Source organism: Cervus elaphus, chromosome 4, assembly GCF_910594005.1.
Source record: "Cervus elaphus chromosome 4, mCerEla1.1, whole genome shotgun sequence".
NCBI lineage: Eukaryota > Metazoa > Chordata > Mammalia > Artiodactyla > Cervidae > Cervus > Cervus elaphus.
Genome location: NC_057818.1, coordinates 47,308,630 through 47,334,665, shown reverse-complemented (window position 1 = coordinate 47,334,665; position 26,036 = coordinate 47,308,630). Strand labels below are relative to the sequence as shown.

General features: G+C 38.9%; 1 protein-coding gene and 2 non-coding genes across 9 annotated transcripts; 1 reads left to right on the top strand and 2 right to left on the bottom strand.

Moving 5' to 3' along the window:
• Nucleotides 1–1,467: 1,467 nt before the first annotated feature.
• LOC122687556 (zinc finger protein 14 homolog) lies at nucleotides 1,468–25,777 on the bottom strand. 7 transcript variants are annotated; one of them, XM_043893141.1, is made up of 6 exons: nucleotides 25,717–25,743; nucleotides 23,566–23,782; nucleotides 22,200–22,284; nucleotides 17,869–17,995; nucleotides 16,418–16,516; nucleotides 1,468–6,773 (listed from the first exon to the last, which is right to left on the bottom strand). In XM_043893141.1, the coding sequence occupies exons 3-6, from the start codon at nucleotides 22,206–22,208 to the stop codon at nucleotides 5,407–5,409; spliced, it is 1,602 nt and encodes a 533-aa protein (XP_043749076.1). In that variant the 5' UTR covers nucleotides 22,209–22,284; nucleotides 23,566–23,782; nucleotides 25,717–25,743; the 3' UTR covers nucleotides 1,468–5,406. The 7 variants fall into 7 exon arrangements, with proteins under 7 accessions (XP_043749076.1, XP_043749082.1, XP_043749060.1 ...); XM_043893147.1 differs by lacking the exon at nucleotides 25,717–25,743 and adding an exon at nucleotides 23,890–25,703; XM_043893125.1 differs by lacking the exon at nucleotides 23,566–23,782 and having other exon boundaries at nucleotides 25,717–25,777.
• LOC122692929 lies at nucleotides 14,711–14,817 on the bottom strand. Its single transcript, XR_006340741.1, has one exon. It is a non-coding gene; the product is annotated as a U6 spliceosomal RNA (small nuclear RNA).
• On the top strand, nucleotides 18,811–18,917 carry LOC122692899. Its single transcript, XR_006340713.1, has one exon. It is a non-coding gene; the product is annotated as a U6 spliceosomal RNA (small nuclear RNA).
• Nucleotides 25,778–26,036: the final 259 nt, after the last annotated feature.

Here is a 26,036-nt window from a genome sequence, read left to right as displayed (position 1 = left end):
CAGGGATCGAACCCAGGTCTCCCACATTGTAGGCGGGTTCTTTACCATCTGAGCCACTTAGGGAAGTGAGATCACTGAAAGTCACCAGGAAAACACCAAGATGTAACTGAAGGGACCTGAGCAGCTCCAGCACATCAGGGGCTGCTTGTCTGTTTCTATGCTACATAAAGGCATAAATCTTAAGTGTACAGCTTGATGTCATTTAATCTACTGAGAAATATAAATAAATAACATATTGGGGGAACTTATTTCTATTTGCAGATGCATGGCAGAAAACATATTCAAAAGGAGTAAATCATGAGGTCCTTTTTTTTTTTTTTAGTTCTACCACTTGATTGCTACCAACCCATCTCCCTCCACCCTCGTGCACACATGCCCAGTCATGTAACCCCATGGACTGCAGCCCGCCAGGCTCCTCTGTCCATGGACTTTTCCAGGCAAGAATACTGGAGTGGGTTGCTATTTCCTTCTCCATAAGAGGTCCTTCTTGTCTTTTGAATACAATTATTTGGTATGATTTAAAATGAAAACTATGGGCGTCTCTAATAGCTCAGTTGGTATAGTCCATGGGGTTGCAAAAAGTCAGACAGGACTGAGCAACTTTCACCTTCACTTTTCACTTTCAAATGAAAACTGTACCTAAACTTAATGTTAGCAAAACAATGAACACTGTAACACAGTTACAACACATGCTATCTGTGAAGAAAATAAGTCCAACATTTATAAATGTGTAATACCTGGCATCATTGACTCAATGGACATGAGTTTGAGCAAACTCCAGGAGATACTGAAGAACAGGGAAGGCTACCATGCTGCAGTTCATGGTGTTGCAAAGAGAGTCGGACATGACTGAGCAACTAAACAACAATAATACCTGGAATTATCAATACCTGGATTACTTGGGGGATCCTAAAAAATCAATGGGAAAACCCAAAAAGAAACAGAGAAAGTACGTGAATAAAAAAAGCACTTTTAGGAAAATATGATTGGTCAATAAACACATATGAAAAAATGTGCTCAATTTGCTTGTAATCAGGTAAATACAGACACTCATCTTTAGTAACTGAAGGGATTCAAAATTTGTGCAAGGATGGGGCAACAATCTGGCAATATGGGAAGCAAAGTCTACAAAGCACTTCTAGATATGCACCTTTGAGAAAATCTTAACTTTAAAGAAAGAAAAAAAATACACAAAATGATGTTTAATATAGCATTTTTATTACAATGAAAAATCATTTATGTCCTAATCACTGTGTATTTCAGCATGTTTAATACATACACTACCAAGGACCAGGCTGAAATCGTTTCCACTCTGTAGAAAAGCACTAGCCCAGTATTCAAGCCGGAAGCTGCTTTCAGAGTATGATGTGAGCTACGGAGAAAAGTGACCTTCCTCACCCTTCCCCAACACACTCACTCACCATAATGTCTGAAATGACATCCTTCAAGACACTCGCTGTGGTTATGGTAACATCTACTAAAATGGTTCACACTCTAAAGGTGTTAAGAGATATTTGGAGTGAGAGAATTGCACAGTGAAGTAAATTTGAGATACACTGTGTTAAATGAAAATACATCTTGAATACATCTTTTAACAAGCTGGTAAGAAGTACTTGGATTTCTCCCCCAAAATAGATATTTTATCCTTTGTTTCATTCATGATTTTCCCCACAATACCTTTTTCCCCCAAATATCCTCATGGATTAGTATCCCTGAAACAAACTTGTGGAGAATGTTGGGTTAAGGTCTTGTGCTAGGTTAAACACAGGCCTTCTGGAGATATTTTGTGCTTGGAAAAGGCAAAACACTAACCTATTAATGAAGACTGATTTTGTAATAAATTCTAAATCTAACTATTTAGAATTAATAGACTTTTCATAAATGAAGCTGGTCTAGATTTTGCTCTTTAAGAGTTATCCGCATCTAGTTTTATATCAGGACTATTTTACTTGTGCAAAATTAATTGCTAAAATCCTGTTAAGGATTATCTGTTTCTTAAGACTTTCACCTATGCAACTATCAGATTTTTTTCCTTCAACAGGAACTTCATACACACACATTTATTTGTTGGTCTGTTTGGGTTCTAGAGCACAGTCAGTTGTGATAACATTCTTAAAAGATGAAAATGCAATCCCTCTTTTGACATATATTGGAATACATATTGTACATACAAATAGTGTTACCTTAGAATTAAAAGAAAAAATTATTGATAATCTGTAGTAATGTCCCTTTTGTCATCATTAATGCTGTTTCATATTTCATTTTCTTTTCATTGATTAGACTTGCCAAGATATAGTCATTAAGACTGGATTAAGTCTAATAGTATCTAACCCCTTAATTTCTAATTTTAAATTTACTTTGCTTCTCTTCTGTTGGTTTTACTTTGTTCCTTTCCTGGTTTCTTGACATAAAGGTTTACTCATTCCTTTAACACATTTATCCATGTGACAGGCCCAGCTTTGATGGCTGTGGAAAAGTGAAGATGAAGCCTAGGCCTACAAACAAGATTTCCTTAATGCATTCAGGGGCATAAGTTCCTCACTGAACAGAACTTTGGTGACATCTGACAAGTTCATATATGCAGGCATCTTATTAACAATGATTTCTGAAGCAGTGTATAGTCTGTTTTGATTTTAAATATTTTATTATTGAAACTTCCAAACACATAAAAAAGTAAAAATATTAGAACAATGAACCCCCCATAAACAACCATTCTACTTCAGTAATTATTAACATTTTATCAGTCTATTGATACTTTATAGCTCTCTTTGCCAATTTTTCTTTTGCTTGAATATTTTAATACAATCTGGGTATCTTACCATTTCCTATATGTTTATTTCCAATCATAAAATCTTTTATTTTTTAATAACCACATTGATATTATTATCATGCTTCCTGAATGGCGCCAGTGGTACAGAACCCACCTGCCAATGCAGGAGACCCGAGAGATTCAAGTTTGACCCCTGGGTTGGGAAGATCCCCTGGAAAAGGAAATGGCAACTCACTCCAGTATTCTTGTCTGGGAAATCCCATGGACAGAGAAGCCTGGTGGGCTACAGTCCATGGATACAACTTAGTAACTAAACAACAAAACTAGTATTTCTAAAAATCACTTAATACTCAGTGCATGTCCACATTTTCCCCAGTCTCCAAAATGTCTTTTTACACTTTATTCAATCTGGGTTCAAATAATGCCCACATATTGAATTTAGTTGATGTGCCTCCAGTCTTTTTTAAAAATCTGGTAACAGTGCCCTTCTTTTTTCACGCCACTCAATAGTTGAAGAAATCAGGTCAATTTTGGGAATTGTTTTGGGAATTTTATACATTCTGGATCTGCTTGGCTGCTTCCTGTGGTATCATTTACTTTGTTCATCTATTTCTCAAATTCTTGGGTTTAAAAAATTTTTTGATTTGAAAGTTTGATTTCTTCTGTTCATTATTTTGGCAAGAAAACTTCATAGTAGTGACATGTACTTCCTAACTGCATTATACCAGGAGGTGCATACTGTCTGACAGTTCCACTTTTATAGATGTTAAAATCAGCCAGAGGGCTTAAAGATGGTCAGCTTGATAAATCCAATATAAAGTTCTCACTATAAACTCTTTCCCCAAATAGTTTTAATATCCCTTGAAGATCACTTTCTGGACATTATTCTTTAAATTAGGAACTAGAAAATGATTTTTCTAATCCAAATATCAATTTTTTTTCTGTATTTACTGGTAAGATTTATTAAATTAAAAAAAGTTTTAGTTTGATGAGTTTTGGGTAACCCTGAGACCTGATTCACATGGAAAAAGCAAAATAAATACTTTCCCCTTTATTTATTAGTTTTCAGAATGAACTGATACCCAAGCATCTTCCTAAGCTGACCAAATTAGGCAGCCATAACCAAGTAAACTATCAAACTGCAACTGGGGTCATGTCAAAAAACCCAACTCCTACTGGTTGAAGATGGGATACTATGAGCATCAAAAAGTTTACTAGTTGTAATGGAATATTTTCTTTCTTTCTACAAGAGTAACATATACACACACACATACACAATTATATTTCCAAGTGGTTAATTTCTTTTTTGCCATCTTTTGGATACTTTCTAATTAATCTTGAGTGGCGGTCAGAGAATACAGATTATAAAACATTTACCTTGTAATTTATTATCGGAAAACAATTTCATATTTCTCTTTGCTTCTTCAACCACTATATTCTTAATCTCATATGCATGAAATTCATCAGGTTTTCTTTTCAGCATGAAATTTGTGATGCAGCTCAACTGATGAAGAACTTCCTGCATTCAATATAACCTTCTAGATTTTATCCAGAATAATCTTAAATTTAGTAAGTACTGAGCAGTGACAGAAGGCATTTCTACATTTATTACTTCTATAGGATCTTCCTTTCATATGAATTCACTAACACTAATGATGTTAATAACAACTATAGATAATATTTACAGAAAACATGCTATATGGCTGCTGTTTTTCCAAGTATTAACTACTCAATCCTCACAATGATACAGCAGGCTGACTCTGAATTGGCCCCAGTGATCCCTTCCTCCTGGGATTCATACTCTTCTATAAGCCTGTTCCCTTGAGTACAGGGCAGCCTAGTTTCTTGCTTCCAAGCAATAGAAGGTAAAAAGGTAATGAAATAATGTTATTTCAATTATTAGAAACACAAGATGATAGCTTCTTTGATGCTAGCAGACTCTTGCTTTCTTGGATTGCATTCTCTGATGAAGCAAGCAGTTATGCTGAAGAGGCTCATGTAGCAAGGACCTGACTGAAGTCAGCCTTCAGCCAACAGCCAGCTAGAATCTGAAGACCTCAGTGCAACAGCCCTCAGAAAATTAATTTGGCCAACAACCATGTGAGGTTAGAAGTGGATCTCTTCCCCAGTTGAGCCTTCAGATGAGACTCAGTCATGGTTGAAACCTTGATTTTAGCCTTGTGAGAGGCCCTGAAGCAGAGGACCCAACTAAGTTATGCCTTGACTCCTGACCCATAGAAACTGAGATAATAAATGTATATTATTTTAAGCTGCTAAGTTTGTGGTATTTTATTATGCAGCAATAAATAGCTAATATTCATAGATACTACTATCACCATTTTACAAGTGAGCAAAATGAGGCACAGAAATTTAAGTACCTATCCAATAATACACTGGTAATACAGTGGTCAAATGGCAATAAAGATAGATAAGGCTAAAGATTTTCCTGCATTCATTATATTACTTTCTCATATGAATATGCTGAAGACAATGCTTGAATGGTGGTGGAAGCAACCATTAAAGCAACATTTTTTTCTGTAATATAAACTTTTTATGCTAAATGATGAGCATCAAACAAATTCTCTCAAAAATGAATTTTCTGTTCTGTAACATAACGTGCATTTGGAAGCCTTGTATTAAATTACATTATGAATTTTCTGATGTTGAGTAAGGTGTGAATGTTGTCTAAAGGCCTTCTTACATTCCTTACATTTGTAGGGTTTCTCACCAGTATGAATTCTCTGATGTTGAGTAAGAAAAGAATAAAGTCTAAAAGCTTTACCACATTCCTTACATTCATAAGGTTTCTCTCCAGTATGAATACTCTGATGTTGAGTAAGTTGTGAGAGCAGTCTAAAAGGTTTTCTACATTCTTTACATTCATAAGGTTTCTCACCAGTATGAATACTCTGATGTTGAGTAAGTTGTGACAGTAGTCTAAATGCCTTCCCACATTCTTCACATTCATAAGGTCTCTCACCAATATGAATGCTCTGATGGGAAATAAGTTGTGAGTAACTACTAAAGGTCTTCCAACACTCCATACATTCATAGGGTTTCTCACGAGTATGAATTCTCTGATGGCGAACAAGTTGTTGCCTTAATCTAAAAGTCTTCCCACATTCCTTACATTCATAGGGTTTCTCACCAGTATGAATACTCTGATGGACAGTAAGCTGTTGGCATATCCTAAAAGCCTTTCCACATTCCTTACATTCATAGGGTTTCTCCCCAAAATGTATTTTCTGATGTATTCTAAGGTCTGGACCGCATACGAAGGCTTTCCCACATTCCTTACATTCATAGAGCTTCTCGGAAGTATGAAGTCTTTGATGTCGAGTAAGGTGTGTACATTGCCTAAAGGTCTTCCCACATGCCTTACATTCATAGGGCTTCTCGCCAGTGTGAATTCTCTGATGTCTAGCGAGCTGCTGATGTACTCTAAAGGCCTTTCCACATTCCTTACATTCATAGGGCTTTTCACCAGTATGAAGTCTCTGATGCTGAGTCAGTTCTTGGAGGACTGTAAAGGCCTTCCCACATTCTTTGCATTCATAGGGTTTCTCACCAGTATGAAGTTTGTGATGTCTGATAAGGTGTGCACGCTGTCTAAAGGCCTGCCCACATTCCTTACATTTGTAAGGTTTCTCACCAGTATGAATTCTCAGGTGTTGACTAAGTGTTGAACGACGAATAAAGGTCTTCCTACATACCTTACATTCATATAACTTTTCTCCATTATGAACTCTCTGATATTCAGCAAGAAGATTATGCTTTTTGTAAGTGGTCATTTTTTCAGAAGCAATTTTCACTTGCCCAAAATATCCCTCTTGTGGTTCCTTTTGCCCCTCAATTTTGCTTTTGCATTCCCAATCACTTCTGAAAATGGAGTCCTGAAGGCTATAGCTTTTAATTCTTTCCATTATCTCCCACTGGAATGAATATATTTCATAAATGTCCTTTTCTGGAGATAAAATATTGGCACTGTATCTGGACTCCAAGTCTGAAAGAAAACAAGAAAGCAAACACATGATGTTTTCCTGTTCCAGAAGAAAGAAAACTATACAGAAATAAAAAGCACCTAAAACAATGCCTATTCCTGAAACCAAGTAGGACCCTTTGGGGCTCCTGGGCATGGTACCCTTTCTGTGTCCCCTGTTTCTTTGCAGAGAATAGACTCCAGCCTCCATGGACCTTCCCTAGATTCCAAAGGGAAAATCTGAACAGGTGCAAATCAGGGAAGGGAGAGGATGCAGAAACAAGGGGCAGTCAAGAAACAATACTGCAACCTTGGGTCAGAGTCCTGGTTCCACCACAAGGGATACACATAACAGTATCTTTGAGCTCTTCTGCAGAACTAAAACCCCCAGCAATTGGAAGATGTTCCAAAGAGAAGGTGACAATTTGATAACCTTGAGAAGACACCACCTGATATACAATGGAAAAAAGACAACCTCTTTAACAAGTGGTGCTGGGAAAACTGGTCAACCACTTGTAAAAGAATGAAACTAGAACACTTTCTAACACCATACACAAAAATAAACTCAAAATGGATTAAAGATCTAAATGTAAGACCAGAAACTATAAAACTCCTAGAGGAGAACATAGGCAAAACACTCTCTGACATAAATCACAGCAAGATCCTCTATGACCCACCTCCCAGAATATTGGAAATAAAAGCAAAACTAAACAAATGGGACCTAATGAAACTTAAAAGCTTTTGCACTACAAAGGAAACTATAAGTAAGGTGAAAAGACGGCCCTCAGATTGGGAGAAAATAATAGCAAATGAAGAAACAGACAAAGGATTAATCTCAAAAACATACAAGCAACTCCTGAAGCTCAATTCCAGAAAAATAAATGACCCAATCAAAAAATGGGCCAAAGAACTAAACAGACATTTCTCCAAAGAAGACATACAGATGGCTAACAAACACATGAAAAGATGCTCAACATCACTCATTATTAGAGAAATGCAAATCAAAACCACAATGAGGTACCATTACACGCCAGTCAGGATGGCTGCTATCCAAAAGTCTACAAGCAATAAATGCTGGAGAGGGTGTGGAGAAAAGGGAACCCTCTTACACTGTTGGTGGAAATGCAAACTAGTACAGCCACTATGGACAACAGTGTGGAGATTTCTTAAAAAACTGGAAACAGAACTGCCATATGACCCAGCAATCCCACTTCTGGGCATACACACTGAGGAAACCAGATCTGAAAGAGACACGTGCACCCCAATGTTCATTGCAGCACTGTTTATTATAGCCAGGACATGGAAGCAACCTAGATGCCCATCAGCAGATGAATGGATAAGGAAGCTCTGGTACATATACCCCATGGAATATTACTCAGCCGTTAAAAAGAATTCATTTGAATCAGTTCTAATGAGATGGATGAAACTGGAGCCCATTATACAGAGTGAAGTAAGCCAGAAAGATAAAGAACATTACAGCATACTAACACATATATATGGAATTTAGAAAGATGGTAACGATAACCCTATATGCAAAACAGAAAAAGAGACACAGAAGTACAGAACAGACTTTTGAACTCTGTGGGAGAAGGTGAGGGTGGGATGTTTCGAAAGAACAGCATGTATATTATCTATGGTGAAACAGATCACCAGCCCAGGTGGGATGCATGAGACAAGTGCTCGGGCCTGGTGCACTGGGAAGACCCAGAGGAATCGGGTGGAGAGGGAGGTGGGAGGGGGGATCGGGATGGGGAATACGTGTAACTCTATGGCTGATTCATATCAATGTATGACAAAACCCACTGAAATGTTGTGAAGTAATTTCTCCAACTAATTAAAAAAAAAAAAAAAAAAAGACACCACCTGAGGCCAGATTAAAGGAACCAGTGAAGCTCATCAAGCCAGATTAAATGAAAGCAATACAGGCCCTGCACACACCCTGATCCTTATCAGCAACCCTGATCTTGAACTATTGCTATAAAAGTCTTCACCAACTCCTCCCAGGTTGGGACACACAGTTTTTAAAGCACAAGCCCACCGTGTCCCCCTTTGCCTGGCAAAGAAATAAAGCTATTCTTTTCTACTTCACCCAAAACTCTGTCTCTGAGGTTTGATTCACCACCAGCACGCAGAGGCTGAGTTTTCAGCATTATTACCAGTGAATGGATTAGACATCTTTAGAAGACATTGTATTCCTGCTAATATAATAACACATATGTGTACCTAGAAAACCTATCTTCTATAAAACTACACACCAAATATTAAGAGTTTATGGGGAAAAGAGGAAAAATATCTCCAGGATATCTCCAGGAGGTACTGTTTTAATACCTCCAAGAGAATTACAAAAAAAAAAAAGAGAGAGAGAGAATTACAACTGACAAACTGCTACTCAATGAAAATGATAGAAGCCAGAAAAACAAGAAGACAGCTGCTAAGAGAAATTAACTGCCAATCCAGAGTTCTGTACTCCAGAGAATGAAGACAAAATTCTGTACCCTTTAAAAATGAAGACAAAATAAAGATAGTTTCAAATAAAACCTAAGAGATTTCATTGCCAACAGGCACAGTAAAAGAAATACTAAAGGAAGTTCTTCAGGAACAGAGAAAATGATTCTAAGCAGAAAGCACTACAGTGCAGAAAAGAAAAAGGAGCACTGCAAAAGGTACCTGTGTAGGTAAATGTAAATCAGTATTAATAACAGTATATAAATTAATACTCTATGGGGATCTAAATGTATATAGAGTCAAGATAAACAACAGTAAAAAAAAAAGTAGAGGATACATAAAAAGAATTTAAATGTTATGAATGTCTCTACAATATTGAGAAAGATATAAAGGAACTAATTTAAGGTACAATGCAGTAAGTGAAGAATGCATGTGCTAACCTCTAAAGCAACTATTAAAAACTGAAGTGTGTATAACTAACACACTCAAGAGGCAAAAGCTAAAATAAAACATTTTGATTAATCCAAAATAGGCATGAGAGGGGAAAAAAGAGAATGCTGAACAAACAGAAAAAAGACAGTGGATTTAAACCTAAATATATAAGGTTTATATATTTCCCTGGTGACAGTAAAGAATTCACTTGCAGTGCAGGAAGACCTGGGTTCAAGCCCTGGGTCGGGAAGATCCCCTGGAGGAGGGCATGGTAACCCACTCCAGTATTCTTGCCTGGAGAATCCCCATGGACAGAGGAGCCTGGCAGGCCAACAGTCCATGGGGTGGCCTGCCTGGCAACAGTGCATGGGGTTGCAAAGAATCGGCCATGACTGAGCAACTAAGCACAGCACATATAAGAAAATTACTTAACTGCAGATGGATAAAATGCACCAACTCAAAGACAAAGATGCTCCTTATCCACATAGGGAGAAGGAGGCTGTATGAGGAGTTCACTCTGGGTAAAGAAAACATCCACTTGTGGGAGCAGCCTCAAGTGTGGAGGATTCAGACCAAGGAGCAGCCCAGCAGTATATTCTGGGCAAACCCACCACGAATCTAACATCTGTCTATCTCCCACCAATAACATTCAAATCAAAGCCACTACCATATTCCACTGTGACAAATGAAAATAGCCTCCTAATTGGTCTTCCTACTATTCATCTTGCCCCTATTTGATCTATTCTCTATAGAGTGATACTTATAAGACAAATCAGCTCATGACATTCCCCTGCTCAGAAATCTCCAATGGCTTTCTATCACAATGACTTCCCCTATGATACACAAATTTTACATGACCTAGCCCATGCCTAACTTTCTGACTTCATCTTGTTACTCTACTTCTCACTTACCTTTTGAATAATCATCCTGGCCTTCCTCCTTGTCTTCTTTTTAAAATTTTTATTGGAGTATAGTTGCTTTACAATGTTGTATTAGTTTCTGCTGTACACCAACGTGAATCAGCTATATATTTACATATATCCTGTCTTTTTTGGATTTCCTTCCCATTTAGGTTATCACAGAGCACTGAGTAGAGTTCCCTATGCTATACAGTAGGTTATCATTATCTGTCTATTTCATAAGAGTATCGATAGTGTCAATATGTCAGTCCCAATCTCCCAATTCATTCTACCTGAACTTCCCCCTTGGTAGCCATACGTTTGTTCTCTACACTACTGTGTTTCTATTTCTGCTTTGCAAGTAAGATCATCTAGAAAAAAGGTAAGGATGATAATAAAAATTTGCATGCTGGCCTTCTTGCTGTTCCTCAAACATCAAAGTCTTTGCCCTCTAACCCAAGGCCTCTGCATTTACTGTTTCATCAGGACTGTTCTTGCTTTAGATATTAAAATGGTCTGAGCTCTTTTTCATGTCTCCACTCAAAAATCATCTCTTCAAAAAGCCCCAAACACCCAAAAATCTGTCTACACCTCCCAATTTCTATCTCCTGTTCGCCTCACTTTTCTTAATAACACTTGCCACTACATAAAACTATTCATTTACTTGTTAACTTAATGTCCTTACTCTTATTAAAATATACACAAGAAGACTGCTAGGAACTACCACAGGTATTGCTGAATAAATGAACATATTTTTAGGTAAGCAAGTGTATGTATACTAGCTAGACTGGAAAGAAACTGGACCCTATACAGACATTGCTATGGACTGAATTTTGTCCCTCCAAAATACACTTAAGCCCTAAATACCCAATGTGCCTATATTTGGAGACAGTGCTTTTAAAGGAGGCAATTAAGGTTAAATGAAGTAATAAGGGCAGAATCCTAGTTCACAGGACTGGTGGACAGAATCGGACAGGACAGTACTGGTGGCCTTACAGGAGGAAGAGAGCCCTCATCAGGCCCCAAAATGCTAACCTTGAACTTCTGGCCACCAGAATTGTGGGAAAATACATTTCTGTTGTTTAAGTCACCTATTCTATGGTATTTTGTTATGGCATCCTGAGCTGCCTAGTACAGGTTTAGATCATGATGAATTATAGTCATTGATCAAGAAAGAGGATAGCTCCTCTCTTGGCTCAAATCTTTTACCTATCACCAACAGGACATTTTAATTTACTTTTTGTTTTAAAATAACTGCAGATTCACAGGATGCTGCAAAGAAAAGTACAGGGAAGTCTCACAAACCCTTCACCCTCCCTCTCAAGGTGAACATCTTACAAACTATAATACAATATTCAAACCAAGAAATGACCCTTGGAATAATCCATAGGGCTGATGTAGATTTCATCAGTTATACATGCCCTCATGTATGTGTTTATAGACAGGTCTGTGCAATTTTACCAAATGTATAGCCTTGCCTGAGGACTTCCCCATAGCTCAAACAGTAAAGAATCTGCCTGCAATGCAGGAGACCAGGGTTCAGTCCCTGGGTCAGGAAGATTCCCTGGAGAAGGGAATGGCAATCCACTCTACTATTCTTGCCTGGAGAACCCCATGGACAAAGAAGCCTGGCAAGCTAGTCTGTGGGGTCACTAAGAGTTGGACACGACTGAGTCACTAACACATAACGTAACACATAGCCTTGCCTAACCCTCACCACAATCAAGACTCAACTGTATCATAACCACAATGTTTATTCCTTTGTAGCTTCAACCATCTTTCCCCCTCCCTACCTTCCTAACCCTGGGTAACCACTAATCCAATTTCCATCTCTATAATTTTATTATTTCATAAATATTAATTAGTCATATGGTATAACCTTTTATGATTATTTTTTTCACTCAACATAATTTCTTCCAGGTTCATCCAGATTATTGTATGTATTAAGAATATATTCCTTTTTGTTGCTGAGTGTTATTCCATGGTATGGATGTACTTTTTACCCATTTTTAATTGAGTTGTCTATCATTATAGTGTTGAGTTGCAGTGTATCAACTAGATGTTGGTCCTTTGTTTTACTACTATTTTCTCTCAGTCTATGACTTGCTTATTCATTCTTTTATTGGTATATTTTGATGAGATAAAGTTTTTTATTTGGATAAATCATGACATCAATTTTTAATTTTTATGGTTACTGCTTTCTCCTAAGAAACTTTTGCCTAATATCAAGTCATTCCCCTGTGTTTTCCTCTAAAAGCTTTGCATGCATGCTAAGTCGCTTCAGTCATGTCGACTCTGCAATCCTATGGACTGTAGCCCGCCAGGCTCCTCTGACCATGGGATTCTCCAGGCAAGAATACTGGAGTGGGTTGCCATGCCCTCCTCCAGGGGATTGCCCCAAGCCAGGGATCGAACCTGTGTCGTAAGTCTTCTGCACTGGCAGGCAGGTTCTTTGCCACTAACACCATCCTGGGAAGCCCATTTACATTTTGCTTTTATATTTTTTACATATAAAATGTATACCTAGTTTTAAAATTTTTATTTTATTTTTTATATTTGACTTTTAAGATTTTTTAATGTTTAGTTTTTATATTTAGGCCTAAAATCTATCTCAAATTAATTGTGGTATGAGGTCAAGATTTTTTTCCCCAATTATTCCAGTAGCATTTGTTGAAATACTTTCCTTTCTCCATTGGAAGACTCTGACACCTTTGTCAGTAAATAAATGACACTTCTAAGTGCATGTGAGGTCTACATCTAGGGTCTCTGTTCTGTTCGCTGATCCTTAGCCAATACCACAATGTCTTGATTAATTTAATTTTATAATACATCTTAAAGTATCTTGAAGTCATGTAGTCTAAGTTCTATAACATGCTCTTCCTTTTTTGAGATTGTTTTAGACATGCTAAGTCCACTGCTCTTCCATATAAATTTTAGAATCAGTTTTTCAGTATCTACAAAATTAAAAAAAAAAAGGCTCCTAGGATTATGCCTGGAATTGTGTTGCATCTGTACAATTGACAGTTTTATAACAGAATTCCCATCCCCAAAATGGTATCTTTCTATTCATCGGATCATCTTGGCAACGCTCCATGGCTTTTATCATAGAGGTTTTGCACATGTTTTCAAATTTATTCCTCAGGATTTTGTTTTCTGACCCTACTGTAAACTGATTTAATTTAATTTTTCTTAATTGACTTAACTTTAATTTTCCAATTTTTTTCATATATAAAAACAAAACTGATTTTTGTAGCTTAACTTTGTATCCTGTGATCTTCACTAACTAGTTTGAGTAGATGTTGTTCTGATTCCTTAGGATTTTCTAAGTATAGAATTATACCATCTCCAAATAGTTTTACTTCTTCCTTTTTGATCTTTATATCTCTTATTTCTTTTTCTTGCCTTACTGCAATGCTCGGACCTTCAATTTAATGTTAAGTAGGTACAAGGAGACTGGGCATCCTGATCTTGTTCAGCCTTAGGAGGGAACTCTTCAATAAAATATGATAAAGTTAATGATACAGTATTTTTTCAGCAGATGCCCTTTATCACACTGAGGAAGCTCCCTTCGATTTCTAGTTTCCTGAGAGTTTTTATCATGAATGGATATTGAATTTTGTCATATGCTATTTTTACATCCATGGAGATAATCAAATGATTTCTCACATTTTTGTTAATAAGGTAAATTACACTGATTAATTTTTAAATGTTAAACCAAGCATAATCTCCTGGGGTAAACCCTATTTAGTCATAATTTCTATATATTGCTGGATTTAATTTTCTGATATTTTTGTTAAGCATTTTACATCTATGTTCAAGAAGGATAGAAATTACCAAGGGGGGAGGGAATTACAAACTTACATCCTTCATGAACATAGTGTAAGAATTATAGTAGTCTCATAAAATGAATTGGAAGGAGTTCTTTTTCTGAAGGAATAAGTGTAATACTGTACTATTACTTCCTTAAATATTTAATAGAATTCACCAGTGAAACTATCTGGGTCTAGCATTTTCTTTCTGGAAAGACTTCTGACAATGAATTTAATTACTTTAGGAGATATGAGGTTTTGCATATTTTCTTTTTACTCTTGTGTCAGATCTGGTAAGTTTGTATTTTTCAAGGAATTTTTCCATTTAAGTTGTCAAATTTACTAGCATAAAGTTATTCATGATATTTACTCTTTTTTTAATATGGAACATGTCATGAATTTGCATGTCATCCCTGTGTAGGGGCCATGCTAATCTTCTCTGTATTGTTCCAATTTGAGTGTATGTGCTGCTGAAGTGAGCACTCTTATTCTTTTAATGGATATAACATGTTAAGCAAAAACCTCTCTTTCTTCCCTGGTATTAGTAATTTATGTTGTCTCTCTTTTTTTCTTGATTAGTCAAGTTGGTGTTTATTAATTTTGTTAATCTTACCAAGAAATCAACTCTAAGTTTTGTTAAGTTTCTCTACTTCTTTTCTTTTTCTATTCTGTTGATTTTAACTCTTTTTTTTAAATTTTATTTTATTATTAAATTGCTTATTCTCCTGCGAGACTGTTGCTTCACTATATAAAAATAGCACCAGCAAACACAGTATATTGCAAAATTAAGACAGTAATATTCTTCACTGGACACTATACAACTAACAAACTTTTCTCCACTGGCAGTTATTTCTAGTGGGAAGATCATTTTGACCCAAAACCAAGGATAGTTGTAAGCAAGTTACAATGTCATATAAGGTATAAGATAACCATGTTATCCTTGAATTACATAATTTTTGTAATTAGTTTTACCAGAGATAATTTCAGGAATTCTGAATATTATAACTGGAGCCTAGCCTAAAAATCACAGGATGCTGTGGAAAAGATACACAGTGTTTATCTGAAGGCATTAGAAAGTTAAGGGGTATTTTCTTCAGGAAACATTGTTACAAATAGTTTCTTTTGCTAAAAGTTGCTTTTTAAATATCTATCCACCACTAATTTAAGACAACTATGCTAGATTAAGTTGTTTCAAAGTAGTTTATTTAGGGGTTCCATTTTCATTCCTCAATAGATTTTATGTATTTTTCATATGCTTCTTCACTCATTAGTTCATCTAGTTCTGAAGGGTTACTGAATGTCATCTTGATCAGCCAACCATCTTCATAACAAGACTTGTTGACAATTCCTGGATTTTCTGCTAGAGCTTTATTAATTTCAGTTACTTCTCCTGATAGAGGGGAATAGAGTTCACTAGCAGCTTTCACACTTTCCAAAGCACCAAACTCCTCTTGTTTGTTCAACTTTGTCCCAACTTCAGGCAGACTACAGTAAACAACATCTCCCAAAGCTTCCTGTGCAAAATTGCTGATTCCCAATGTTCCAACACCGTTTTCTGGGGTTACCCATTCGTGTTTTTCTGTGAATTTCCGCACCGACAGCAGAGCAGGGCCGGTGCGCAGTGCCCGGACGGCACCCGCCCGCAGTCCCCAGGGCCGCGGCGAGCAGGGCGCGCAGGCTGCCGACCGTGGCCCGCACGCTCCGCACGGCTTGCAGCGCCGTGTTCGCACGGGTGCAGAGGGTCTCCGCGCCGCACCTAGAGCATCCCGGCCGGCGGGGGCGGGGCGGCCCCCGATTTTAACTCTTATATTATCATTTGTTTTCCTTCTACTGAGAACAGCTCTTTTCTCTGAAGTGGGAGAGAAATATGATGTGAGAAATAGAGAGTTGTAATCAAGGCCAGTAAGAAATTCCCTTGTTAGCCCAGGTTTAAAAGATTTTAATTTGCTTCCTAGGTCTTAGGCCTTTCCTCTACAGGCTTTTGAAGAGCGATCTGTAACTCTCAAGGGAATCTCTCTACCCTGACATACTTGGCTATTACCTACAGTAATGATTTTCCCATGCCTCCTCAGCCCTCACTCACCAGGGTGATGTCTTCCTGTTCCTTCTCTCACAACCATCCAGGGCTCCTTCCCTTCATCCAATAAGGTAATCACATCTGGCTTAGACATGGAAGGTCCTGCTTAAAATATAATGTAACATGAAATTCTAAACCCCAAAGTCCTTAGGTTCAGATTTGGCTAAATTTATAATAAACTAGTAGTTCAAAATGGTATTTTATAAAGTATACAAAGAAATGCTAGGAAGTTGAAGAACACTCACACTAGGGTAACCTCAGGACCACTAAGAACAGACACCAGATAGTCAAGAACAGGCTTTAAAACAATTTAAACTCATACAAGCTCTGCTGAGAGGCAGTCTTATTTAATAGTTGAGAACACAAAATATGGATCCAGATAGTACAGGTTCATCCTGCCTTTGTTGCAATGTTGCCTCAGCAAATTATTAATCTTTTGTGCCTAAATTTTCTCATCTGAAATAAGGATAATAGTACATTTCTCATAGATTTGTTGTGAGGATTAATTAGAAATATACAATGTTCAGAATAGTACCTAAGTACAAATATACACATTTATATATATGAAAGTGAAAGTCACTCAGTCATGTCCAACTCTTTGTGACCCTATGGACTGTAGCCTGCCAGTCCATGGCTCCTCCATCCATGGAATTGGGCAAGAATACTGGAGTGGGTAGTCATTCCTTTCTTCAGTGGATCGTCCCGACCCAGGGACTGAACCTAGGTCTCCTGCACTGCAGGCAGATTCCTTACCATCTGAGCTACCAGGGAAGTCTGTTACATATACACATAATATATGTGTATATTAGCGGTTGATTTCTATTGTTATCAATTGGCTGAGAGAAGAATAAGAGGCTTCGGGACGGAGGGGGGGGGAGGCTTCCTGAGACATGCTCAGATACTTACTAGGATATTCATTTAATATTAAATGTAAAGTTCTTAGACTTTTAACCTTCAACCAGAAAGCAAGTAGAACTGAATATGTCTGTTATACAAAACAGAATGCATTTACTTGAGTTTTAGATGAACTATGTGGATTCATCTCCTACTATGTAAGTTCTACAGGCTCCTCTGATTTTTAAAGAGATTCAGAATCCCTGTGTCTAGGTATTCTCTTCACAGGTGGATTAGAAAGGAGCTCCATCAATTCTTAGCTCAAATACAAACTGAATTCTGGTTTCTTGGACAATGTTTCTGTCGGAAAAAAAAATCCAGAATTCAAACCCAGCCCCTGTGTACTAAGAAAACTTGGAAACAACAGACCCTGAAGAAAGTCTGAAGGACCTAGCCTGCTGAGCCTGAGAATGACAGTGTTAAAAGGAGGGCCCTATTTGAAACCTAACAAGACTTAAACCATTCCTTTGGAACAGAGAGAAATATTTTATCTAGTTTCTCAAAACACAGTCCTTATACTGATAGAAGAGAAAGTCAGTATAATTTGAGATAAACTGCCTTACCTAGAGAGATGAAGTTGCTGTAATTCTCCCACATCACATCTCTGTATAAGTCCCTCTGTGCTGAGTCCAAGAATTCCCATTCTTCCTGTGAGAAGTCAATGGCCACATCTCTGAAAGTCACTGAACCCTGAAAAAAATAAAACTCATGTATTACTTGTGAAAATACATGAAATATTTTTTTATAAATAGAGAGGGGATCAATGATTGCACTGCAGAGAGGGAGGGAGCACCGAGCAAGCACGTTTATTTATTTATTTGTTATTTATTTCTGGTCGTGCTGGGTCTTCATTGCTGCGCTCTGGCTTTCTCTAGTTACAGTGATTGGGGGCTACTCTCTAGTTGTGGTGCATGGGCTTCTCATTGCAGTGGCTTCTCTTGTTGCAGGGTACATATTTTAGGGCTCGCAGGCTTGGTAGTTGTGGCACATGGGCCTAGTTGCCCTGTGGCATGTGGGATCTTCCCAGACCAGGGATCAAACCCATGTCCCCTGCATTGGCAGGTGGATTCTTAACCACTGGACCACCAGGGGAAGCCCAGAGCAAGCAAATTTATGCCATGTGAATGAGGCAGTAAGAAAATTAGCATCACTGAAACACAGTGCTGCATGTTATAAACCGTCCCGTGACGGCAGATAAGGTTAAATTTTTACCCAAAAATATCTTGGAAAGGAATAAATTAACCAAAAGAAGTCCCAATGAAATGAAACAGTGCACACAACCCTTTAGCAAGCTGTTTCTCCACCACAAATTCTTAAGAAGTATGAGATCTTCTATCTTCTTTTCCCTTCACTGATAATGAAAAAACTTTGATAAAAATTTCTCCCAAATGCACTACAAAATCTCTCAGAAAACGACTCAAGTTCATCATAAAATCAGATTTTATTATAAGCACTTTGCCTACTATGACAAATTCTTTAGGATATTTTTTTAAATTTGCTACATGGTGCTCACTTCGGCAGCACATATACTAAAATTGGAACGATACAGAGAAGATTAGCATGGCCCCTGCGCAAGGATGACACGCAAATTCATGAAGCGTTTCATATTTAAAAAATAAATAAATAAATAAATTTGCTACATGGCAGTCCACATTTCGAATGCATTAAATTCAATCTTTCTTCACTCTCTCTTTAGATTTCTGGATTCAATACAATCTCAAAAATCTTCCTCAACCCTCACATTCTACACTATTACTTACACTCATGGCTGGAGGAATCTGGCAGGCTACAGTCCATGGGGTCACAACGAGTCGGACACGACTGAGCAACTAATACATTATTTATGCATCTGTATGATCTTCTTAGCTCTTTATCATTCATCATCCCTCACTGAACACCTTTCCTCACTTCTGAGTTAGAGAGTGTGTGCATGTTTAGTCACTCAGTCATGCCCAATTCTTTGCGATCCCCACAGACTGCAGCTCACCAGGCTCATCTGTCCATGGTATTTCCCAGGCAAGAATACTAGAGTGGGTTGCCATTTCCTCCTCCAGGGGATCTTCCCGACCCAAGGAGACCCAGATTGAACCCAGGTCTCCTGCACTGCAGATATTTTACCATCTTAGCCACCAGGGAAGCCCTGAGTGTTAAAAATAGCACTCTGGATCATGATTATCAATGAGGAGTGATTCTACTTCCAAGAAGACATCCGGCCACGTCCGGAGACAATTCTGATTGGTACAACTGGGGAGAGCGGGTGTGAGTGGTAGAAGCATCTAATGAATGTCTAACATGGATACTGTTAGACATCCAACAATGCAGAGGACACTCCGCCGGAGTAAACGATTCTCTGGCTCAAAATATTAGTACAGTTCAAGTACACTTGAACAACAAGGATTTGAAATTCATGGTACCAGTTCTATGTGTATTTTTCTCAGTCATAAATACTACAATTTGATGCAATTCTAGGTTCACTGAATCCATGGATGTGGAACTGCAGATAATGAGGAATTCCAGATATGGAGGGATGGCATACACAGAGGGCCAGATTTTCAATCGCCCAGAGGGTGAGCACCCCTAATCCCTGCACTGTTCAAAGAGCAACTGTAGTTTCAAAATTGAGAAACCCTGCTCGAAACCAGCACATCTGGTAAAACTGTACAATGGACTCTGCTCCTATTATTCTTCTCTCAGGGTTTCCTGGAGATAATTCTTGACCTCTCTATTTGCTGTCTGGTTCTGATCACCTCCTACTCAACCCACTCGTGAGGGAGGGATCCTAAACAGTATGAGATGACTGAATATCTGACACCTGATAGATGTGACTGACGGCAGTTTATTAGTCACATATACTCACAGCCCAGGAGAGGAAGACATTACACGTCATATAGGGCCACACAGGGGATATACTCAGGAATAGGGTGAACAAGCAGGATCTGTGGGAGGCAGGCTTTATAGTGAGAAGAGGATGATGGATTCTGTGGCCAATGCAGGATGATGTGATGGCTTGTTTGAATAATTCTGTGGGCTGGCAAGGAGGTGACTTACTAAGTTAAGGACCAGGAGAGGTTCAGCTGGTCTGGGGAATAGAGGAACTAGCCAGGTAAATGGGGGCCCAATCTGGGAAACTCTTAGTTAGGTCTCTGGAGTCTTGACAAGATATCAAGGCAGCATATGAAATTTTAAGCCTCACAAAACGAGGCCTCAATCAAATCCCTACCTCTTCCACCCTCTACAAAGCCTTACATACCATAACATTTCAATGCACTAATATTTCGGCCAACATGAAATCTTGTTACATATTTAAAAAACTCACGTTTGTGGAGAAGTTTGGCGTTTTCCCAATCAGCAGTCAAATAAGACCAAATTCTCTCTTTCATCAAACCACAAGATTTTTTCTTTTCTTTTTTTTTTTAAACCACAAGATTTTCAAGGAAAGTTCAAAAAGGGATCTCCCACTTTGTATCAATAATCCACTGCTGAAAATCAAGACATTCTAACACAACATAATTTTCCCACCATTTTGGGTGGGTGCCTATTTTCCAACAGCTTTAAGGCAAAGAATTATATTGCATTATACATTAATTCCAACCCTCCCACTAGCTTCACATTTCCCCCAGGACAGAACTCCAGTATGCACGGGTCATGCACATATGATATCTTTGGCTTTCGTACTTTCTTTTGGCTTTGCTGTTTCTTTTACCAAATGTTTTTTTCTCACTTGCTTTGTTTCTCCACAATCTTCTTCGATACTTTTCCAACTTTTTAGGAACTCATTTTACAAAATGACAAAAACAGGGGCTACATGGGATATGCACCATGAAAGTGCGTTTCTAATGAGAACATGATGGAGGAATGATTCATACTCTATACAATGCTCTTATGCCTCCCCTTCTGCCAGCAACACCAATTAAACACTTCCCCTTTGATGATATTTGCAAGCATTTCAAAACATCTGCAGATGGTTCTGATGGCTCAGCAATTGTATTTGGAATATAATAAGACTTCCTGTATATTGTTTTCTGTTTTTTAAATTAAAAAAGTTACATTGAACTATATGATTTCACTTATATAAAGTTCTCAAAATAAGCAAAATTATTATAGGGTATTCAAAGTCAGGGTTACATTTGGTTACATTTGGACGGGGTGGGTAGAAAGTAACCGAAAGGGGGGTATCTGAATGCCAATAACATTCTCTTTCTTCTCCTGAGGGCTGATACAACAGATATACTCAATTTATGAAAATTCATTTAGCTGCACACTTAGGATTTGAGCACTATTCTCTATGTATGTTTTGCATCAATAAAAAATTTTAAAAAACTTTTAAAAGATGTTACATTCTGTACTGGGGATGTAAATTTTTGTTGCTGCTGTTTGTTTGTTTTTGGCCATGCCACGTGGCATGTGCGATCTTACTTCCCCGACCAGGAATTGAACCCATGTCCCCTATAGTTAGAAGTGCAGAGTCTTAACCACTGGACCACCAAGGAAGTCCCTGGGGATATAAATTGTTTCCATATAAAACCAGACCAAAAATCAGTGTTTTCAGAGAAATATGCTTTCACTGAAGTTTAGGTATTAAAATAAAAAACTAAGATAAAAAATGTTAACAGGGGGACATTTGGCAGAAATTATCCGCTTTTTTCTAAAGGCAATTTACTTTTGCTCCCTCATGGCTCTTGACAGAAGATGTCCACATCAGTGGGAAAAAAGAGAAGGGTACACAGAGGGGACACTGGGGTATTTGTCTCCAACTCTCACAGGAATGAGAGGGACTAGAGTAGGTTATTGAATGGAGTTCATTTAAACAGAAGTTTCAGAATAAGGAATGAGTATGTACACATGGTCTAGAAACAGGCAATATTTCAAAAAGGAAGAAGAAACATCAACTTACATGGGCCATTGTTTCGAACTGCAAGCACTGGTCAGTCCTTTTCAAGATTTCTGTTAGAGATCTGCAGAGTTCAGATAAGCCAGATCTGGAAGAAGACAAAGCAGCGATAAAACCAGAGGTGCCTCAGAGCTCCCCCAAATGACTTATGTTAGTATGAGTTTTCTTCTTCCATTCCTGCTTCCAAAATACTCCTCACCACTCTCATATTCAAACTGGAGGAGAGCACAGGGAGTCTAAAGAAATCCAAGCTTTGATGTGTGCACATGCTCTGTCTCATCCCACTCTCTGTGACTCCATGGACCTTAGCCTGCCAGGCTCCTCTGTCCAAGGGATTTCCCAGGCAAGAATACTGGAGTGGGGTTGCCATTTCCTATTCCAGGGGATTTTCCCAACCCAGGGATTGAACTTGCGTCTGCTTGGCAGGTGGATTCACCACTGAGACACCAGCGAAGCCCATGTTTTAAGAATACTACCTAGAAAAGAAAGACAGAAAGTCCCTGACTGATGTCTTTTAGGCACTGATAGCAGTCTCATGACTGCTTCCTTTCACAGCATCCTGGCAAATGGGTTTATTTTGCTTCTGAACCAATACTTTGGGCTAAGATGCCTATGAAGCCCTCCAACTGCTACTAGATCTTCTTGTCCTACTAGTCTAACTGTGCAGGTAACATCATCAAAATAAAACCTGTAAGGCATAAATCTTATTGTATGAAATCCACGCACCTCCATAGAGACCTCATAGCTATACTCTGGACTTAACTTGACAGTGTTTACTGTCATTAGATCAATATCTCCCCCTTCATGATGGACTGGGTTTCCCAAGTGGCGCAGTGGTAAAGAATCCACCTGCCAATGCAGGAGACATAGGAGACACAGGTTTGATTCCTGGGTTGGGAAGATTCCCTGGAAGAGGAAATGGTAGCCTTCTCCAGTATACTTGCCTGGAAAATCCCATGGAGAGAGGAGCCTGGCGGGCTACAGTCCATGGGATCACAGAGTTGAGCACGACTATGCATTCCCACTACTGATAATGGATTACTAAGTAAAGTGGGAAAGATTTAAGTATACATAATGATGAGATTTGGTATACTGTTTTAATTACTAACATAGGCTTTGCTGTCAAACTCCTAGAATATAAATCTCAGCTCTCATAGTTATCAAACTGTGTCACCTTAGACATGTTACTTTGCAGTCTTAGATTCCTCCTATAAAAAATGGTGATAACTATAGATTCTATCCCAAAGCATTGTTATGAGTATTAAATAAGACTCTACATATATATATAGTAACACACTAAAGTTGCAAATAAACATTTAATAAAAGTCAGCTATATTACTGAAAATGAAGAATACTACTTCATACATACTCCTTCCCACAATTATTAAAGAAAATTCTCTTCTGCTCTTTCTTTATTCTTCCACAAAAAATTTGAGCTTCTCAGCCCCACTCTTCCTCATAATGCTAATAAATTTCAAAACTTCAGGTTGGTAGGCAATTCCTCTTGATTAACAACAATTAACAAAAGGACAGACAGCATGAAGATGGATGAAGCACACGTGGCAAAATCCTCATAATTTTTGGATCTGGGTGATGAGGAAAAACATGGAATTACAATTTAATAACAACAACTAAATCTATTGAGCATTTATGTGTCAAGCATTATCCGAGGACTTTACGTATGTTAATTCACCTTTTCATAGCAATCCTATGCAGTAGGTTCTGTTATTATCCTTCTACAGATGAAGGAATAGTGGTGCAAAGAGATGAAATGAACTGCCCCAACTTCACCCAGTTCTAATTGGCAAGTTAGGATTAGAATCCAGATAATTCAGCTCCATGACTCATAATACTGCCCCTACACTAAACTCCCTTTCATAAGACCACATAAATATGTGACCTGAAACACACACACGCTGTCAAAAACCTCAAATCACTCATCAAATTTCTATACTAATGTTTTCCTTCCTTCCTACTAATATTTCCCTTCTCTTCTTAACACAGATTTCTCTATTAAAAATCTATCACCTTGCCACTCCTAAAGGCCTGAAAAGCTAAGACTTTGTCACCAATCAAACATTCTCCTATCTTTTCCTGCTTTGACCTCAGGGCAGTGGAAAAGACCAAGGACATCTAGGGTATGATTCCAACTAAACTGTAATCTTCTCAATAAATGACAGCCTAAAATAATGCTATGCAGTTAGCCTCCCTGTATGACCTGCAGATCACTTAAATTATTAGAAAGCAACCGCTCACAGGCGGAATTAAATGACTGCCAAGTGTTCATCTGAATAGCCAATGGAGAGGAGAGGCTACCGTTGGTAGGAGTCAGGGTTCTACCCTCATCTTCTCCATCATTCACTGGGAAGGAAGGACAAAATACCAGGCCAATGGGTAGGATATTTCAGCTGGTTGTTAAAGCCTAACCAGCTAAAGACTACCTGGAATAAGCCTGCAGAGTCCAATAAAATAGGACTGATTCAAGAGAGGGAAGAAATTCATTGGAATGTGACAGAAGAGAGGGATAAGAAAAGCTCCTTTGTAAACAGTTGTGCTCCAGCTGAAGGATTCTGAGGCTGTGGGGAACCATTCTGGAATGACCGCTGCTACTGAAGTGGGAGAACAAGATAGGCAGGGACTAACTGGGGATTGAGGGCTATTAGTGAAGTGAGGGTAATTTAGCAAGCGGCTATCCCCCAAAATAAAATAAAAACAGAGCAGCAGGTCTGGAGCAACACTGGGAAGAAAGCTATAAGCTCTCAAAAAGGGAGTCTTTATGGCATTTTACAACTGCTGCGTGACCTGCGCAGTAGTAACGTTTTCTATTAACGGTGTAGTTAGTTTGTCTTTTCTCTCTCAACCAGATTAACAGCAGGATTGCTTTTTGTCTTAGTCTGACCTATTTTTTACTTCTTTCACAGAAGCAAATGTCCCCGGGTCTAGGAAAAAAATTAAAATTACACTTCATGGAACAAAGAGGAAACATCATATAGATTTCCTCCTTTCTAAAGATTGGGGGACGGTGACGGGAATCGACGCAGTGAGCCTTTTTCCCGAGCTCAGCCAGGCCAGACTAAGGACACACCCCTGCTACGACCCTCGCTCCCACCATCCATCACACACACTATCCGATGGAAATAAGAGGGAGCCTGGGGTGAAGCTGTGCCTTCCCGGCATCGGAGAGAATGGCCAGAGTACAACGGCCAGGGCTGGAAGCGGTCTCCGAGTTCAAGAGCGCTGCCTTGGGAGGGAGCTCTGATTAAGCTGTGGTTCTGAGAGCTGTTGTTCTGCGTCTTTTTGTTACAGGCCTTCACTGTGGGGTTCGTAAATCTCACTCGGAGCCATTCTGGGCCGCTGCATCCACGCGGCCCTGAAGCAGGAGGACAGAGGACGCATCGGAGCACCCAGTGTCCGGGTAGCGTCACAAACTACACAGTCACGGCAGCCGGGTGCACACAGAGACCGCGCCGCCCCCGCGCCGCCCCCGCGCCCATTTCCTCAGTGCACGAGACCAACTCACCTCTCCGAGCCGAAACCAGCAAGGAAGCCGGAAGGAAACTAGGCGCAGAGGCATGTGGGAAATGTAGTCCCGGGTAGGGAGGGCCTGGTCTTCGCCTTAACGGGCTGCGTGGGATGCGCAAGCGCGGGCGCGAGTGGGCAGGGCGGGAGCGCGCCGTGGGCCTCCCGGCTTGGGGTTCAGCTGAAGCGGCACCGGCTTCGAGGCTGCACGGGGATGAACGAGGTGCCCGCTGCCAACTTGGGTTTGAGGTGTCTCTGCAGAACTGCTACTGGGGTTTAGAGACACGTCTTGGCACTAACAGCGCCTAATACATGTGCTAG

Bases quoted from the DNA above. Each gene is read 5' to 3' on its own strand.
- LOC122687556 (XM_043893125.1), bottom strand. The intron at 16,517-17,868 runs GTAAGGCAGTTT...TTATATTTTAAG, and splicing joins CAGCAACTTCATCTCTCTAG to CAGGACCTTCCATGTCTAAG. The intron at 6,774-16,417 runs GTGAGTGAGGGC...GTTTTCTTTCAG, and splicing joins AACAGGAAGACATCACCCTG to ACTTGGAGTCCAGATACAGT.